At 38.6% G+C, this 19,781-nt stretch overlaps 1 protein-coding gene and 1 long non-coding RNA gene across 2 annotated transcripts; one reads left to right on the top strand and one right to left on the bottom strand.

The window, feature by feature from the left end:
* The first annotated feature begins 617 nt into the window (after positions 1-617).
* On the top strand, positions 618-16,948 carry LOC143888258 (UDP-galactose transporter 1-like). Its single transcript, XM_077392620.1, has 5 exons — positions 618-1,027; positions 15,437-15,686; positions 15,792-15,999; positions 16,271-16,502; positions 16,580-16,948. The coding sequence occupies exons 1-5, from the start codon at positions 917-919 to the stop codon at positions 16,808-16,810; spliced, it is 1,032 nt and encodes a 343-aa protein (XP_077248735.1). The 5' UTR covers positions 618-916; the 3' UTR covers positions 16,811-16,948.
* Positions 16,584-18,086, bottom strand: LOC143888259 (uncharacterized). Its single transcript, XR_013254514.1, has 3 exons — positions 17,843-18,086; positions 17,480-17,598; positions 16,584-17,316 (listed from the first exon to the last, which is right to left on the bottom strand). It is a non-coding gene; the product is annotated as an uncharacterized LOC143888259 (long non-coding RNA).
* Between the last annotated feature and the right edge of the window lie 1,695 nt (positions 18,087-19,781).

Consider the following 19,781-nt stretch of genomic DNA (forward strand, 5'->3'; position numbering starts at 1 on the left):
ACATGGTCGTGTCAATATCATTATCCTTTTCTTATTGTCTTAAGCTTCTAATCATGGTTCTAAATTTCGGCCGAAATCCGAAATTTTGGATTTTGGTGGGGACCCAAGCCGAAATTTTCCGAAATTTCAGATTTCGCCATTTACCAAAATTTAAAACCTTGCTTCTAATATCATAAGCCCATCTAGGATGAAACCCATTTTGTTTCTTGTCTTGGGTTCCCAATTCCAAAAGCCCATCTAGGATGAAGCCCATTTTGTTTTTTGTTTTTTGTTTTTTGTTTTTTGTCTTGGGCCTTCCAATTCCAAAAGTCTAAAGTTGAAATAAGTGAAAAAATAACACGGAAATGATATCCACGCTCCATGTTTTGATATTTTAGCTCCTGGTATTTAAAAGGCTGTCGAAAGGTTATTAGTTATTACAGCTCCTAAAAAGCTCTCACAAGCCCTTTAAATACTAAAAGACAAGGAAGTGGAGCGGAATTATAAAAAATCATTGGAGTGCTGATATCATTTCCCAAAAACAAATGGCTTGAAAAAGGGGAGAATGTCGAAATCAATTTCCGAATAGGCCTGAAAATATCTTGTCATACCATGTGATAAAGAAACTAATCTAGGGAAAAAAAATCACTTGTAATTGAATGTTTTTTTGTCATGGAATCATCCCCACCACATGGAAAAAGACTCTTCCCTATTGCAGCCCATTTCCACGCACTCACGGCACAACTCCCCCTTCTTCGAATATTCCAAACAGTAGCCTTTCTTTTCTTCCTAACTCTCACAGGGTTTTAATTCATTCTCCTCCCCCAAATAAAAACCCCATTTTTTTCCATTTCTTTTATAACATCCCATAGCCATATATCTTATATAGGGTACGATTATAAGTATATATATTTTGGGTTTTGTTTGGGGGATCGAGATGGAGGAGAATCGGTTGTTTCAGTGGAGTGTATTCAGATCCTTTCTTGCAATTCTTCAATGGTGGGGTTTTAATGTGACTGTTATTATCATGAACAAATGGATCTTTCAGGTTTGTTTTTTATTTGGACTTTTTCTTTGATTTTTGAGATATGGGTATTGATTGTTTGTGGTTAATCCTTCTGGGTTTCTTTTTGTTTTTTATTTGTTGACTGTTTGATTGCTGAATTTTGATTTTCATGTTGAGGGTTTGATCTTGTTGGGGTATCTGCTTATGTTTAATATCTCTCTGACGTTTTTTTCTTTATTGGGTTCTCTTTGTTTATGCATATTAATGATGGGATGTTTCTAGTTGGGATCTTAGATGTCATTTAATAGCAAAGAAGGGTGGTTTTGTAGTCTGTGCACTGGATTTCAGTATGGTGAAATGAATAACCACCCTTAAGGACCTTAAAGTTTTCTAAGATTTCATTCTGATCTAGAAATTTGTTTTCTTGAGAATTCTTTTAAACCAATAGAATCAGAGTTTATCATCACAGAGCAAATTTACATCTGAGTTCCAACTGTTCACTGTTGGAACAGTTGAAGACCTTAAAGTCTTCAAAATTGCCACTTTATGGGTTGAACAATTCACTATTCTATTCATGGGATGAGGAGGGAGTGTTCAAATTCCTGGATCCTGGAAGGGAACTGCCACAGAGGAGGGTACTTTTAGCAAGACTCTTGACAATGTTTTTGGAAGTGTTTTACACCCATAGTATATCACTCTAGCCTTGAGGACTGATCTCGGTACACAGGGCCAAAACCTCTTCTTTGACCTTTTAGTTACTCATCCACTAGCCCAATGCAACCAAGAGACTGTGCCCGCCCTATTTGTTGGAATGGCTTACGTGAGGTGGGCTGAAGGAATTATAGAGGGAAATCAGGCAATAGGGTAAGAATAAACAATAATAAGACTGTTCCTGAAAGAATCTGCTTTTGCAATTGTTACGTCAAGCAAGGATTGCTTGAAGCATTACACCCTAGGTATCTAGTTTGGAATACCTAGTTTGCTGCCTCCAGCCCCTATATATATAGATACACTAGGGTTATTGACTGGTTAATGAACTCTAGCCCGTGTAGGCCCACTACACCGGTCCATTATCTTATTGGGCTTATATTATAACATAATTAGGGTTAGTCTATATACCCAACAGCAATTTGTAGGCCCTAAGCACCATTTGGTGTGTGATCTCTACTTGCTGTGGGGAATACATCGAAAGTTGGCTTCAATACCTAAGTTGGCTGCAATACCTACTTCTATAATTGTGCTATCCTCTCCTCTTTTTCTATATAGGTAAGCTGCGATTGAACCTTAGGTTGAAAACTAGAGCCTTAACCAAGTGAGCTAGAGGCTTGACCCCTTGAGGTATCTTCTACAATTGATACTAACGCTACCCTTAAGTGAGTAGAAAGGGATAGATAGAGCAAGAAAGTTTTTTTTTTTTTTTTTTTTGAATAGCAGAGCAAGAAAGATATAGTAGGTAGATTGAGAGGATTAGGAGTTAGAGACTAAAATTGTTAATTAGTAAGAGTTGGACATAGTGTATTGAGCTACAGCTAGTAAACTACAAGATATTTATTGGGTGAGAGTTACTAAGAGTTAGCTATAAAAAATTAGAGAAAGCAAATTAGGGTGTTTCGTTCTACACGTTATGTGTGTCATCTCGTTGGTGTCTTATCCCCATGCCCCCGCTTCCCTCTATGATAGATGTGGTGTATCCTTGCTTTCATGTCGTGGAAGTTGTCATTGGTGAGTCTGAGGCAGGGCACCATGTGGTGCCATATCGGGTGACCCCTGCCTTTCCCCTCCGAAGCAGTTTGACGGGGATAGGGACATTACCCTATTAGATTTTGTTGAAAACCATTTGTTGGAGTTAAGTTTTTGGCTTGTCTTTTGATTCGGATGTGGATGCTAAGGAATTCTTCATGTCAATAGAAATGAGGCAGGATTCCAAAGTCCATCCCCTCAAAGAAAGCAAATATCGGCTCCTCCTCTCAATTGGACATCATGTACTTTTTCAAGGAGTTTCATGAAGGAAGCAGTATATGTAGATTCTCGGGAGCTGCATTTGTTATCCTTATTCCTAAAAGAGAGGGTGCGGAAAACGTATCAGACATTCAACCGATTAGCCTTGTAGGGAGCGTGTATAAATTTTTGGTTAAAGTGTTGATTGACTGACTTCATGCGGTGATGTTTAAGATTATCTCCAAGTACTAGTGTGCTTTTATCCATGGAAGACAAATCTTTGATTGTGCTTTACTAGCAAATGACTACATTGAATACTATCAACAGGATGGCACATCGGCGATCCTCTGGAAGGGAGAGATAAAGGAAGCTTTAAAGAAAGTGGAATAGAGATGCTTATACCTCATGAGAAGTAGAGGCTTTGGTTCCAAGTGGAGAGGTTGGATGTCAAAGTGTTTCATTGGTCTAGGTTTTGATTCTAGTGAACGGGACACTTAAGGGCTTTTCAAAATGTGTAGAGGGCTTAGGCAAGGGGACCCATTATTCCCTTTCCTATTCATCATCATGGCTAAAGCACTAAGCAGAATGATGGATAGGGTAAGAGCTGGAGACCTAATTGAAGGATTCTTTGTTGGTTGACCAACAGTAGAAATCTCCCATTGTCAATGTGCAGATGATACCGTACTCTTCAGTAACATGGATATCAACAAAATTAAGAATATAAAGGTCGTGATTAGATCTATGATTTGTGGACACGAACACGAGTGTCGCGTGTCGACACAGACAAGGAGTGCCGGACACTGCAAACTCCCAAAATTTAGAAATAGGGACACGGCTAAACTAGAAAGTACATTTAATCATCGTTTGTGGACACGGATTTGTGTGCCGAGTTTCAACACAGATACCCATGACAAACCCTAAAAGTCTAGAAATAGTGGCACGCTCATACGCGTACGTACATATAAAGTTACTAACATTTATAGAATACATTTAAAAGTGTCTAAAGGAGTGTCGACACGTGTGGACACGGGTGTCGTGTCGGACACGATACGACACGGGTGTCAACAATAAATTCAAAGTGTCGGCTGAATCATAGGATTAGATGTTATAAAGAGATATCCGGCCAAAGAGTCAACTTTTCTAAGTTTGTGGTGATGGGAGTCGGGTTGGGGGATTTGGAGTTGGAAGTTAGTGTTATGGCGTTGGGTTGTAATCAAGGTTTTAAATTTCGGTTTCGGAATGCGTTTCGGTTCTCACCGAAACCGAAATTTCAAATTTTCAAAATTTCGGACGAAATCTATCGAAACCGAAAGAAGTAATATTTTATCCGTTACCAAATTTCGACGAAATCCCCAAAATTTCGGTAATTTCAGCTGAAGGTAATTTCTGCTGAAATTTCGGGATAATATTAAATAATAAGTAAAATCCAGATTTTCCCGTGATATTCCTTTAAATTTCGGCCGAAATTTTGGGGAAAACGAAATTTCGACCGAAATTTCGTAACGTTTCGGTCTCAACCAAAACCCGAAATTTCGGGCCGAGTTTTCGGATTTCGTCGAAATTTAAAACCTTGGTTGTAATAAGAAACACATCCCAATCTCATACTTGGAACTCCCCCTCTGTGTAGGCCGACCTTCAGAGCGACTTTGGGACCCCGTCATCGAGAGAGTGGAAAGAAAACTCATCCCTTGGAAAAAAAATTCTGTTGTCTTTTGGTGGAAGAATTATGCTGATCAAAACAATTCTAGGAAAATTACCACTTTATTATATGTCGCTTTTCAATTGTCAGGTGTCCGTTAATATAATAGAGCAGCTTCAAAGGAATTTTCTTTGGAATGATAAAGATGGGTGCAGAAAATATCATCTGGTAAACTGAAACGATATCTAGAAGCCATGTAAAGGAGGAGGGCTTGGTATTAGAAAGCTGAAAGCAGTGAAAAAAGCCCTTCTTGGGAAATGGCTCTGGAGATTTGGAACGGACAGAGATTCTCCATGGAGGGCCTGGATAAATGCCAAATACGGGTCAAGTTTTGGGGCATGGACGACATTGACTGAGTATAGCATATATTGTACTATGGTGTGGCGAGATATTTTAAAAATCTCAACCATCTTCCAATAAGGGTTTCACTTTACAGTTGGTGATGAGGGGAATATCAAATTTTGGGCAGACGTATGGTGCAGTAGCAGATCGCCTAAAGACTATTTCGATTTCCTTTATAATATATTTGTACGCAACGATATTTGCGTTGCTGATTCATTTAGTAAACAGGATGGAACAATGGACTGGAATTTATATTTTAGCATTTAGTAAACATGATGGAACAGTGGACTGGAATTTCTATTTTCAAAGGAATCTGTTTTTTTTTTTTTTTTTTTTTTGAATCGTAGGAATCTGTTTTATTGGGATCTGGATGTCGTGGCATCATTCCTAACCAGGATCAACTCTATTTACATTAGGGGGTTGGTTTGTGATAAAAGGGTCTGGAAATGGACCTCGTTGGGTATCTTCACTGTTAAATCTTCTTATGAATATTTGGTCCACTTTCGTTTTTATTGCCAGTTAGATGTGTTTGGATTTCTAAAGCCCCTTTGAGAGTCAACGCCCTTTGTTAGACAGGTTGTCTATATAGGATCCTTATGATTGATCACATTGTCATAGACATAAATTGATTGTTAATTATCATGCCCTCTGTGTGTCCGATGTTGAGTCAATTGACCGCCTGCTCTTACATTGTATCTTCACTCATAACCTCTGATCCTTTGTTTTTTATCACTTCAGAATAGTCGGGTTCTCCGTAGCCACATTTGATGGACACTTTGTGTAGTGGAAATATACTCCTTGGAACTCCCCCTTGGAACTCTAGAGGAAGAATCTTTTGGAATCTATTCTTTGATGCCACACTTTGGCTTGTTTGGAAGGAAAGAAACAGGAATCTTCAAATGAGTATCCAAAGCCATGAGGAATATTTAAAGACAAGTCTTCTTTACGGCTGTCCAGTGAGCGTTTGACCTTGATGAGTTCAAAGATATTTCAATGTCCACCTTCTGTAGGCCGTGGGAAGAGATCAGGCTGAGCAGTTTGCATATGGAGGGTCCTCGACCTAGGTGGAATCCTCCCCTCCTGGGAGGCTAAAGCTGAATTTTGACAAGTTGAGTTCAGGCAATCCTAGCCCAGCAAGTATTGCGACTTTCTGACGAACGATGGGAGTGAAGTTCTTTGGGATTTCTCAGGACCCATATGTGAGAAGCATTCCAATGAGGCAGATCAGATTAATAGACGAGTCCCAAATAGAGTGGATTGTTATTGACATGGTTTTAAATTTCTCGAAATTTCTCCGAAACAACCGAAATGTTTTCATTTCCATCCCCACCGAAATGAAATCTACGTGATTTCTTTTCACGTCATTATTCCCTTGAAATTTTGACCGAAATTTGTGACATTCAACCGAAATTCCTGAAATCTGACCGAAATTCCTGAAATTCTCAAAATATTGGCCAGGACGTTAAAAATGGAAAGATATTATTTGCATTTGCATTTCATTTCATTATTGTTAGAGAATGATATTTGGTAGGCAACATCATTGAACTGCACAAAAAAGCAACCGTATCTTATGCATGGGATGTCATATCAGCAACATGGGACCAATAATACCTTGTAACTCTGTGGTATTGACATAGAGTTGGGGTCCTTAGAGGGGAGATTGGTCATTGTACTTTCTTATACTTCATTGCATTGTACTTCATTATTGACTTTACTATTCTAGACATGCGCGACAACGCAAGTCACTAGGTGTTCAATATAATTAAGCCATTATGAATGGTTTTGTTTCTTTTGTGATGGTTTCTAAGTATGTATTTGTTCTTATTCTAACATTTCCCACAGTTTCATCCTAAAATTTCATCATTTACAAGTGTTTTTTTTTAAATTAAAAAATTTCAGCATTTGCATATGTTTCCGTACATTTCCGTAATTTTACAAGATTTCCACCAAAACTGAAATGTATCTGTTTCCGTGAAGACCGAAACCGAAATTGAAAACCTTGATTATCAAGGGAGACACTCCAACATTATAAGATGGGTGAGAGACCAAAACTCTCTTCCATAGAGGTCTGTAGATGCTTTAAAAGGGATCCAAGACATTAGACGGTCACAATGCTGAGGTCTAGCATGTCTGGCTATTAGCTAACTCGGATGGGGATGCTCTTGCCAGTTCAAGTTTCCGCAGAAAGGTGATTTTGACTTTTGACTACTTGCCGCCTTCAGGATGTTTTGGTGATTGTTTTATTCCTATTTTAGCTTATTGTTGTATGGATTTTGGTTTGTATCCTCTTTGACCACCTCATCGTTGGTTTTCGCTTTATTTAATACAATTTCCATCATTAAAAAAAAAGATGGTGAATGTTGAGAGGAAGGGATAGAGTCGATAGACAATGGGTGCCCAAGAGAAGACATTGTATATGGAGTTACTTCAATGCTAGGTTTTTTACCTTCATTTATGTTTCTGCAAGTAGCCAAGTGGAGCAACTAGCTAGTGATGCATTGCGAAAAGTGGGGATCACGAATTTGAGGTATAGAATCCGCCTTGCAAGTTATGTAGTGAAAGAGGAATAAGAGAAATTGGGAAGAAAAGACAAATCTAACTGAACTCCCATTCAAAATAGAGTTAAAAGTCCATAGGTATAACTCAAAATCAAACATAGCATATCATAATCTCTCTTAACAGAAAGGAGTTCAGAAAAAAATCTCCCTTAACTAAACTCCCATTCAAAATAGAGTTAAAACTCAATAGGCATAGCACAAAATCAAACATAATATATCTTAATCTCCCTTAAATTTCTTGAATGTTTTTTTAAGTACCAGCATTTACACAAAATTACACTTCTTCTTTTTGAATGGTGAATGGATTTGATTGCTGAAAAGGAGACCAGAAGGTCCCAAATTACAGCGAAGCAAAGAAACGGAATAAGAGGGAATAGTACAATGAAAAATAGAAGCCAGGGGGAAAGAAAATCAAACACCTCTAAACTATCCCTTGAAACTCCTTCCCTTGCCAATTTGTCCGCCTCCCCCCATTGACCGACTGCCTAACATGGTGGAAGGAGATCGAGGCCGACCCCAATCTATCCTTCATCTCATCAAATAGAGCAGCAAATCTCCAAGGAGCCACATGTGAGCCTCTTAGCCACCTGATGACATTGTGGGAATCCCCCTTCAATCTCTACCCTGTTCAGATCTACGTTGTGGAGCATTTTAATTCCTTGGTGAATAGCACGGACTTCCGCCTCATTTGTGACTACTATTCCAATTGGACCTCTAAAAGCCCATAATACTACTACTCCATCCCGTAGCAAACCTCCAATATCAGAAGGCCCTGTGCCCCTGTGTTTCCCAAACTAGAGCCATCGAAGTTTAGTTTTAAAATCCCTTGGGCCGCTGGTGACCAAGCTTGAATAATTTTGGGTTCATTGCTAAAAGGGCCACATATCTCTCCATCCATGCCATAATTCGTAAGCAAACACAAATGTGAAGCTTTCTAGAGTTTTTACCCATGATATTGTTAGCACAATTACCTTATTGAACAGAAAATGGGCTCCTTTAGTAAACCCCTTAAAAAATTTTGCATTTCGTTCTTTCCATAAAAGTTAGACGACTTCTTTAATAAGAAAATATCCAACAACAGGAAGAAAAATTTTAAATTAAATATTTTAAAAATAACTAAAACTACTTCTAGCTAGCGATTTCCTTCGACTGATGATATGATTTGTCGATCGACCTTCAGGGACATTGATCAATTGTTTCCGATGTAGGTAGAACGAAAATTGATTTGTATCATTCTCCCTAGGTCAGAGAGAATTCAGCCTCAAGTTCAAGTCGTCTTTCTCCCAAGCTAATCGATTTACATCAAAGACATCATTAAAACTGTTGAGAAAATGGCAACTTTCCCTACAAAAACATTAAGAACTCCTTTGCTCAGGGAGCTCCAGACAAGATCTTTGGAAAGAGAGCATTATAACTGCAGCTCAAGTGGTAAGACATCAGGAATGATATTCGTAAATTCCTCTCTAGTTGGAATTTCAATTTTCGACATCTTAAATATACTATTGTTGTTAATGTAGTATGGAATGATCGTAGTGTGATAAAAGATCCTCTAATGGCGAGTGTCTTGCTCTCATATACCAACGACTCTTTGTCTTCTTCAATTCAACTACATCATCATATCAATGTCAAATATTGGCTCATATTCTTCTTCCTTGTCATCAACAAAATTATGCCTCTTCTTCCTCATCATACGATACTTTTAGCTCTCTGTAAAAGTCATCATCACAGATATTGAAAAAGTGTGTAAGGGAAAGAAAATGTGGGCGTAAGGGTGAAAATCAGCGAAGAGGATTAGGACTTCTGTATTGATCAATACAGGGGCTATAAAGGAAAAATAAATTTTTTGATAATTTAAGAAGAAGAGGTGAACACAGAAAACGAAAATGGAGAGGCTTTGAATTGGCTCTAGAATAAGGTCTCGATAGAAATTGGTAGAGGTGCAGCCATTGGCCCGGTCATCCAATTCGCTCCAACAGACAGGGATTAGAGATTTAGAGGAATATATGTTCCCCCAAAGCATTGAATGCAACTGCTGCAAAGCGAATGGAAGTCCCTGGAAATCAAGTAAGAAGGTTAGTTTGGTTTGTCTCTCCTCTCTTCTCAAGTGACACCACCTCAAAGCTCCATCACAACATAGAGTGGGTTGGCTGAGAGGCTTCAGTTTGAAAGGGCGTCTGCTTCTAGGCATCATGGGAAATAAATATGCATCCTTTACAGTAAGTATATACTGGTTTGAAGATGTGTGGGTAATTGAGGTTTGAGAATACAACCATGGTCACTTGTTCACAATAAAAACAATTTAGAGGAAGGCAAGATCATACCCTTTACATCTTAATCTTTTTTTTGGTACCATAGGGTATCCCCACCCCACTTTGTAAGGCGGGACTAATCCCTAGGGATGTGCGCAGGCACCCGGAAGGCAAGATCATACCCTTTACATCTTAATCTTTTATCTTTGTTCCCCTTAGTTTATTTATTATTTATTAGCTTTTTCAGGGATTTTTGGGGATTTGTTCAAATTCACCGAGTCAATCATTGATTCACCGAGTTGTAATGACTTTCACCATTCAGAAAGAAAAAGAAAAAAGACTTGCACTGCCTTCAGCCAAGTTCTCAGTGAGGTCACATTTTCGAACATTGTTTGCACCAATTTTGATTTGAACTTGTGCCTTAATACACATTATATCTCATAAAAATTGAGAACATTTAGTTTCAACTTCAGTATATGTAGTAAGATGGAATCACCTTCTCTGTTGATGGCATCTGTTCAACCTGGTGGAATTTGTGGGATGGACCCACTGTCGGGTCATCAAAAGGAATTGTCTGAGTATATGGTTGATCATACCTTGTGTATAAGTAAGAAATTGGGGTTGGTTTTTGCGGGTCCTGAGGAAGTATACAGAGCTGAACTCAAGGAAGCGGAACAAAGAGAAGCTGGCAGGAATTCTTGCTCTAATGGGTCCGCTGAATCTAGTTCGAGAAGAACAGATAGGGAATTAATTAGATTAAAATCGAATGTTAATTATGATTCGGGATCTTGTGGGAAGAGCGCTCAAAAAGAAGAAAAGGAGATCTTCAGGTGCTCGGTTGGGGAAGCTTACTACTAATTAAGTGATTTTATGAAGATACTTTCTTGGAATGTTAATGGTTTGGGATCCCAGGAGAAAAGATTTCAGGTAAAAAAATTGTTAAAAGTTTGGAAGCCAGAGGTTGTTTGCTTTCAGGAGACAAAATTAGCCTCCATTAGTAGATTGGATATTAGAAGTATGGGTTTCAAAAAAGAGTGGGACTTTGTTTTCTTAGCTTCAAAAGGGGCTTCCTGAGGCATTTTGTTAGCGTGGGATAATGTTCGATGGTCTAATAATGAGGTATGGAATGGAGAATTCTCTGTATCAGCTTCTTTTCAAAAGGTGGTGGATAAGACTGAGTGGCTCTTTTCTGGAGTTTACGGTCCTATTACAACAGCAGAGAAAGGCCTTTTTTGGGAGGAACTGGCAAAGGTAAGAGAGAGCTGCTCTCTTCCTTGGTGTATTAGGGGTGATTTCAATGAAATCAAGGAAGTAGGGTATAGGCTGGGGTGTAATACAGTCAATCATAATATGAAGCTTTTTTCTGATTTTATAGCGGACAATGAGTTGGTGGTCCTTTGGGTGGTGCCTCCTTCACTTGGGTCCGTGGACAAAGTAGAAGTAGGCTGGACAGATTTTTGATTTCTGGGGAGTGACTGGATGTCGTTCCGAAGGTTTTTCAGAAAGCGCTTCCGCATTCGGTTTCTGATCACTGCCCCTTATTAGACCCTAGAATGGAATCGTGGGGTCCATCTCCTTTTAGATTTGAGATTGCTTGGTTGGAGTCTCCCCAGATAGAGGAGAGATTAGGGGGTTGGTGGTCTTCTTGTCAATCGGAAGGCCCAGCTGACATAGTCATCGGTAATAAACTGAGATATGTTAAGGCAAACCTGAAAGCTTGGGTAAAGGAGAAAAAAAATGCTTGACCATGGTAGAAAGCGTTGGTTGGAGAATCGTATGTTAGAATTAAATGCTTTGGGGGAGTGTGGGTTATCTTCAAAAGGGGATTGGGAGGAGTTGGGAAGGGTAAGCCAAGAACATAAGGGTCTGCTGCTTACTGAAGAAATAACTTAGCGTCAAAAATCTAGAGTCAAGTGGCTTGTAGAGGGCGATAAAAATACAACCTACTTTCATGCTATGGCTAGTGCTCATAGGTGAAGGAACAGAATTGAATCTATGGTAATGGAAGAGGAAAGAGTTACGAACAAGGAGATGATTACATCGAAAATTCTTAGTTTTTTCGAGGCATTGTATTCTTCTGATAATATTCTTCGCCCTATTCCGCAAGAGGTTATGTTTGATAGCTTAAGTCTGGAGGAGGCTGCAAACTTGGAAATCCCTTTTTCTGAGGAGGAAATCATGAAAGGTCTTTTCTCTTTGGCTAAAGATAAAGCACCTGGTCCGGATGGCTTTTGTCCGACTTTTTTCCAAGTATGTTGGGAAGTTGTAAAATCTGATCTGATTAGATTCTTCTAAGAATTCTTTGAAGGTTTGGCTCTTGATAAAGGTACTGGTGCAACCTTTATCACCCTCATCCCAAAGATAGAGAGAGCTTCAAAGGTGTCGGAATTTCGTCTGATAAGTTTAGTTGGTTGCCTATATAAAGTATTAGCCAAAGTGTTGACGGATCGTCTAAAATTAGTTCTTCCTTCAATAATATCCGATAGTCAAAGCGCCTTTGTTAATAAAAGACAAATTCTGGATTGCTCTCTCATCGCAAATGAAGCTATTGACGCCTACAGGAGAAGCGGCGAAGGAGGGGTTTTGTGTAAAGTTGATATGGAAAAGGCTTATGATCGGGTGGAGTGCGATTCTTTGGACTATAGTCTGGGAAAAATGGGTTTTGGTTCTCGATGGAGATCATGGGTTAGGAATTGTGTCTCTTCAGCCCGGTTTTCAGTTCTCATTAATGGTTCTTCTAAAGATTTTTTTAAATCTTCTTGGGGATTGAGGCAAGGGGATCCTCTGTCCCCCTTTCTCTTTGTGATTGTTGCGGAGTCTCTTAACTGGCTTATGAGAAAAGAAAGTGAGTTGGGTCTCTTTGAAGGCTTCTTAATTGGGAGTAATAAAGTGGAGGTTTCGCTCCTTCAATTCGCAGATGATACTTTGCTCTTCTGTGCCCCTGTGGTATCCCAGATATTGAATCTTAAACCTGTATTACGGTGTTACGAGATGGTTTCCGGTCAAAGATCTAATTTCTCGAAGTCAGGGTTATATGTTATAAATGTTCCTTCTTCTGAAGCTTCTGTTTTTTAAGGATTCTGGGATGTTCATTGAATTCTCTGCCTGCTTCTTACCTTGGTCTTCCTTTGGGGGTGGGAAGACCAAATAAACACTTTTGGAATTCAATCATCCACAGAGTGGAAAGGAGACTAGATTCCTAGAAACGCAACTTAGTATCTAAAGGAGCAACTTAGTTCTAAAGGAGGTCGGTTGGTTCTCATAAAAGCAGTTCTATCAAATATTCCAATTTATTTTCTTTCCTTGTTCAAATGCCCTGTAAGCGTAGTGCTTAAAATTGAACAAATTCAAAGGAGGTTTTTGTGGGGAGGCTCTCATTCGTCTGGAGGAATTCCCTTGGTTAAATGGAGTTCTGTGTGTCTTCCATTGAAAAATGGAGGTTTGGGAATAAGGAGAATTAAAGGTTTTAACACGGCTCTGTTGGGGAAATGGCTTTGGAGGTTTGGGTCGGAACCCTCTGTCTTATGGGTTAAAGTGATAGGGAGCAAATATGGGGTGAGGGAGGGGAGTTGTTGTTCTGCGGATAATTTTAAGTTCAAAGGCCTAACTGTATGGCGAGATATTTTGAAGGTTGAGGTCTTATTTAGCAAAGGTATTCGCTTTAAGGTTTATGTTGGAGATAGAATCCGATTCTGGTCTGACCCGTGGTGCTCGGCAGTCCCTCTTAGGGTATTATTTCCTGATCTGTTTCTGGTGTCTTCTCAAAAGGTGGCTTGGGTGGCGGATTGTTTTGAGAGGGTTAACTCGATAGTGGTTTTTCTCTGAAGTTCAGAAGAAATTTTTTCGATAGAGAATTGAATTCTGTTTTAGAGTTGATGTCCTTGATTGAAGGATGTTATATTAAGAGGAGGGAGGTCGATCCTCGTGTGTGGTTTTGGTGCACATCTGGATTTTTCTCTGTTAAATATTTTTATCATCATTTGGTGTACAGCAAAGTAGAGCCTCTATGTGCTTTGATTTGGGAGATTTTTTGCCCGCCGAGGGTCTCTTTTTTTGCTTGGGCGGTATGTTGTGGTCGTATCCAGACCATTGAATTCTTGAGGAAGAGAGGGATGACTTTGATAAACCATTGCCCATTATGTTTATCGGATGGCGAATCCATCGATCATCTGTTCATTCATTGTAAGTTTGCTAGAGATCTATGGGGCTTTATTCTCTCTCTTTTTGGGGTACTTTGGGTTCTCCTTAACACCATATCAGATTTTATTAAAAGCTGGGAATGGTGTCCCTGGAAAAGAAAGGGTAAGATGTTGTGGAAGATGTGTCTGTTGGCTTCATGGTGGTTCATTTGGAAGGAAAGAAATTCCCGAGTATTTGACGGTGTGGCAAAATCGTCTTATTGGATATTTATCAAGATCATTGCAGTGGTCATTTCTTGGGCTAGAAGCCTTCCTCTGTTTCATTTCGTCTCAGCGTATGATCTATGGGAAGGTTGGCAGATTATTTGTAAGGAGGGGGTTAGCAAAGCCAAAATCAAGCAATCCTAGGTTTGTCCTCCAGACAGTATGTTAAAAATGAATTTTGATGGTTCGTCTTTTGGCAATCCTAGTGATGCAGGGATTGAGGGGGTTATGCAGAGATTCCAAGGGGGATGTCCTTTGGGCTTTCTCGGGCCCCATTGGAGTAGCGGATGCTAATGAAGCGGAAGTGAGAGCAGTCCATCGTGGGATTAAGTTTTTGGATAATTCTTTGTTAGATAAGGTAATAGTGGAAGGGGACTCCTCTAATGTTGTCCGATGGCTTCTGGGTGCGGCTTCTCCTCCGTGGCGTTTTCTATCTTTCTTCGAGGAAATTGATGATATAGTTCTTGACTCGTCTATAATGTTTAAGCATGTGAGGAGATCTGCTAATTCAGATGCAGACTCCCTAGCAAGGGTTGGTGTTTCTAGGTCTAGCTTGGAGTGGTTTAATTATCTCCCACCTTGATTTTGTATTTTCGTTTTTTCTCTTTCTGTAATTTGCTAGAACCATCTTGGTTCGTCTTTTAATATATTCTCACTTTTACCATCTCAAAAAAAAAAATTGAGAACTTTTACCTAGAAACATGGACATTTTGTGGACTCAAGGTTATAATGAATCGACTGTGAGCTTCTAGTACTTGAGTAACAATTTTAAGTTATGGTGGGAATTGTATTATGCTCTCCAATTTTTAGCCAAAACTTTTAACAACTTCCAATGTTACTGACACTTGTCCTATAAATAAACATTCTCTATGTTATCCTTTATATCAGTCCATCTGCATTCAAGCTTTTGTATGAAAGTATATTGTTTTATAAGTTGAGAAATTATATGATGCCCTACCGTGAAAATGTAAAGGGCGGAAGGAGACGAAACCTGCTGAACCAAGGAAAAGTAAAAAACGGGGCTTTCCCTTGGATTAAAATCAAGGGAGAGAGGTTTTCTCTCTCTCCGCCCTTCATTTTCACGGTCGGGCATCATATAATTTCTCTTATAAGTTTATCATTCCATCATTACTGCAATATTATTTTATCATGATTAAAGGAGAAATTGTTTTGTACTCATTTATTTAAATATGGATGGTTATTATGATTGTAGTTTTGAACCTGGAGTTCTGATGTCATTGTGATCTATTTGCTCTGCACAGAAATTGGATTTTAAGTTTCCTCTGACAGTATCATGCATTCACTTCATATGTTCTTCTATTGGAGCATACTTGGCAATCAAAGTGCTTAAGCTTAAACCACTGATAGAGGTTGATCCTGAAGACCGTTGGAGAAGGATATTTCCTATGTCATTTGTGTTCTGTATCAACATAGTGTTGGGAAATGTGAGCTTGCGATACATTCCGGTGTCCTTTATGCAGACAATAAAATCATTTACCCCTGCAACCACAGGTTTGTTTGAGATTTTACTCTGGAATTAGTTCATGCTTTATTCTTTTTATCTTTCAATGTATTAATAAAGCTTCATCTTTTCTGATCCCAATGCACTTGGACCAGTCATTATACAGTGGCTAGTGTGGAAAAAACACTTTGACGGGCGCATTTGGGCTGCTTTGGTACCGATTGTGGGAGGAATTCTTCTTACATCCGTTACAGAGCTCAGTTTCAATATATTTGGATTCTGTGCCGCCTTATTTGGTTGCCTTGCTACATCTACAAAGACTATTCTTGCAGAGTCTCTACTTCATGGATATAGATTTGACAGGTAGTGTTTCTTTTTTATACTAGTTTTTCCTCACTCAAAAGCTTAATCTTGTTTTGCATTTTTGGCACTAGAAATAATGTAATTCTTTCAAGTCTCTAGGGCATGAAGTTCGTAATTGACAGGAATGTGAAGCATATCAATATGGAATGATACTTCAATTGGACCTGTATTCCAACTCTTTGGGATTGTTCTGTTTAGATACCAACTTATCACAAAGTTTTTTTTTCCTGTCCATTGATCTGTGATTTTTTTTTGCCCTTTTGTGTTGTAGCATAAACACAGTATATTACATGGCACCATTTTCAACTATGATCTTGGCGGTACCAGCTTTATTACTTGAAGGGGCTGGAGTTATAGGTTGGCTTTACACACATCAGACACTTTGCTCGTCACTTACCATAATTTTCAGCTCTGGGGTGTTGGCTTTCTGTCTCAATTTCTCCATCTTTTATGTGATCCATTCCACAACTGCAGTCACTTTCAATGTCGCCGGTAACCTCAAGGTGAATATTTCCCTTCAAGCTCATGTTATAATAATTTACTCGTATTTTTGTTCTCATCCTTGAACTTTTGAATCCAGGTTGCAGTTGCTGTTATGGTTTCATGGCTGATTTTCCGAAACCCAATTCCCGCTTTAAATGCTTTCGGATGTGGAGTGACACTCCTCGGTTGTACATTCTACGGATACGTTAGACACAAGCTCTCTCAACAACCGCCAGGAACCCCACAGACTCCCCGAACTCCTCGAACCCCTCGAAAACGGATGGAGATGCTCCCCCTTGTAAATGATAAATTGGATGATAAGGTTTAAAGGTACAATAATATGGTTTTAATTGTTGTAAAGAGTCAGCTAATGTAATGAAACAGCTCTGCTGATCTAGGGAAAGCATTTGAGCTGTGGATTGCTTTCTATTTCCTTCCCATTGATTAGTTAAAAGGTTTTTTGCTATGACTTTTTGATTGGTAGATCTTTATCAGAATTTTCACATACCATGCCAACATCATGTTTTAGTACTGAATAAGCAACTATGTTAGGAATTAGATTTGAGAGATGACAAAGTAACCAAGATATCAATCAACTCTTGATTCAATCTTTCTGAGCAAAGATCTAATCTTTTTGTACAAAGGTTGCATGCTTAAATGTGGGTCTTTTGTCCAATGTTGTACTGCTAAGCAAGGAGCCAGATGTTCTTCTGCCATATAGTGCTTATGAGGTATATACCAATGCCTCTGCTCTGTTTTCTAACAGCTAATGTTAGACATTCTGCATTATTGATGCATTGCTCCACAAAATCCTCATTGCTGCTCCTGAAGAAACTGCAAAGCAACAAGAAGATCTCAACAACATTTGATCTAAAGTGCTTCAATAAGATCTCAGATAACTGATGTAAAAAATACAATCTTTCGCTTCTATGGGTGGAAGGACAGAGAAGCGAAAGATCAAGATTAATCACACTGAAAAGTGAAACAAAGGCTTTACCAGTTGATTAGAGAAGGCGTCTTCTAACCCAAGACCAAAACAGAAGCTTCAAGTTTCTTGGCTTGGCTGATGACAGTGGCTAGTTTGGGTCCTTGGGTAACCAGAGCTTCAACCTTCACCTGATGGATTCAAAAACCCACAAAGTAAACAAAGTTATCAAAATGGAAAAAGAATAATAGTAAAGAATCAATGAAAAGATGTTTCCCCTTTGGAAAATGTGGGCATTTTTATTTTATTTTTCACATAAAAAAAGAATCCAGGAAGAAAGCAGTAAGAAAGTATTATGATTAGGAAAAAAAACTCTTGTTTGCTTTTCCCCTTTCTTGGGTTTTTGGAGGTGGGTGTCCACTCTGTTTACATTACCTCTGGTTTGAAGTCCTTGCAAAGAGATCCAAGAGAGTTGGCAAGATGAGGTAAAGAGAAAAGAATGAATTCTTTTGAGATTTGTGAGGTGGGATGATGTGAAGCAGAGTAAGATGATCTCCCTTGCTAATCACATGTGTGAGTGCCCACATCATGGCATCTCTCTCAACCTTATAATTTATGAAGGAAAAAAACTGTATGGGCAGAAAGAAAAGGTATCTTCTGTAACAAAATCACGAGGAATCAAAACTTGGTGATAATGCGAGGCTGTTTAACTTTCTCCAATTAAAAATGAAATATCAGATTCGAAATGCTGAAAATGAGTTTGAAATAAAGCAATTTTAAAAAGAGTAATGACGTAACATCATAAAGATTCTTACACTGACTTTAAATGGCATAATAAATAGGATAGAGTAAGGAAGCATTCAGCAGTGATGAATCGACCCCCATATACCTTAAATCGACCCCAAAGTCTATATCTTAAATCAACCCCAAAGACACATAGGGGGTCGATTAATCACTGCCCAAAAAATAATGTCAAAATATCTGTCTTTGATAGAACTCGTGTTAATTTTTCAAAAAACAAAATTAAAGGATGGAAATGCCCCAGTTACCTTTTCAGTTTTCTCTTTCCTTTTACATATTTTGGGTGAAGCAAATGGTTTAATTCGGATTCGAGTAAGCTCAGACTAAAATAATTTGGGTTCGAGTAAGCAAAATCGGGTTCAGACTAAAATTATTTGGTTTTGAGTAATCAAATTTGAGATCGAATAACATAATTTGGAATTGAACTGAAATAATTTAGGTTTAAGTAAGCAGATTTGGGTTCGACTAACATAATTTGGGTTCGAGTAAGCAAATTTGGTTTCAGACTAAAATAATTTGGGTTTGAGTAAGCAAAGTTTAGGTTAGACTAAAATAATTTGGGTTCGAGTGAGCAAATTTGGTTTCACACTAAAATAATTTGGGTCCGAATAAGCAAATTTGGGGTTGACTAACATAAATTAGATTCAAGTAAGCAAATTTCAGGTCAGACTAAAATATTTTGGATTCGACTAAAATAATTTGGGTTCAACGAAGCAAAATTGGATTGGAATAAGCAAAATTGGGCTCAACTAAAATAATTTGAGTTTGAGTAAGCAAATTTGGATGGTAGAGATTGTCTAATTGGTAGGCTAAGTTCGTGCAACCGTGAAAATAATGATTCAACTAAGCAAATTTGGGTTTGAGTGAGCAAATTTGGGAGGTAGAGATTGTCTAATAAGTTTCTTGTGGAGGAAACTTATTTTATGTGCTTTGCTTCCGATGCCCGAAATGTTTGGATTTTAATACAAAATGAACTCTTTTGGTATTTTAATACAAAAATTGAGTTTTGTAAGTGTTTAAAAAAGTTTTTTTTATTTACAAAACTGCCCACCTGCTTTTGAAACATGACTTTCACTCTTCCCTCCTAAAGTGAATAGTCACACATTGGAAAGTGGTGGAAAGGATAATAGGTATACATATAATTATCCACTTCTCTTGCCTTGTGAATGAGAAGAGGAAAAAGGAGGCCTACGCACATGAGCCGCCAAGTGGACTCGGTAGCTTTTGGCTATACCACACGCATGCCCCTCGGCTCAACGCTGCTCGGCCAGCCACACGTAGGGCCCGAAGCTTTTTCCCTTTCCCCTTGATATTATTTTTGTTTTTTGTTACTGTCCATTCACATTCACCCTTAACTTCGCCGTTAATAGGAGAAAATGGCATAGTTTTAAAATGCTTTACGCCGACATTATTGGGTAATAACGTCGCCGTTAAAGAGGTCTTTTAGGCGCGTCTTTTCTTCTAGCGTCAAAATAACTATGCCGTTATTTTTGCGTTTGTGACCTTTCAAGGAATAACCATTCGTGCCTTGATTCTGTAACGTACACAAAACGAATCTTTTCTTAATGGGCGC

This window comes from Tasmannia lanceolata, unplaced genomic scaffold (assembly GCF_043159265.1).
Source record: "Tasmannia lanceolata isolate RefF3 unplaced genomic scaffold, GAP_Taslan_0.1 ptg000012l, whole genome shotgun sequence".
In the NCBI taxonomy this organism is placed as follows: Eukaryota; Viridiplantae; Streptophyta; class Magnoliopsida; order Canellales; family Winteraceae; genus Tasmannia; species Tasmannia lanceolata.

Excerpts from the sequence above, each read along its gene's own strand:
- LOC143888258 (XM_077392620.1), top strand. The coding sequence starts at position 917 with ATGGAGGAGAATCGGTTGTTTCAGTGGAGTGTATTCAGATCCTTTCTT. Across the intron at positions 15,687-15,791 it reads ATTTACCCCTGCAACCACAG|TCATTATACAGTGGCTAGTG; the intron begins GTTTGTTTGAGA and ends CACTTGGACCAG. Across the intron at positions 16,503-16,579 it reads ATGTCGCCGGTAACCTCAAG|GTTGCAGTTGCTGTTATGGT; the intron begins GTGAATATTTCC and ends TTTTGAATCCAG.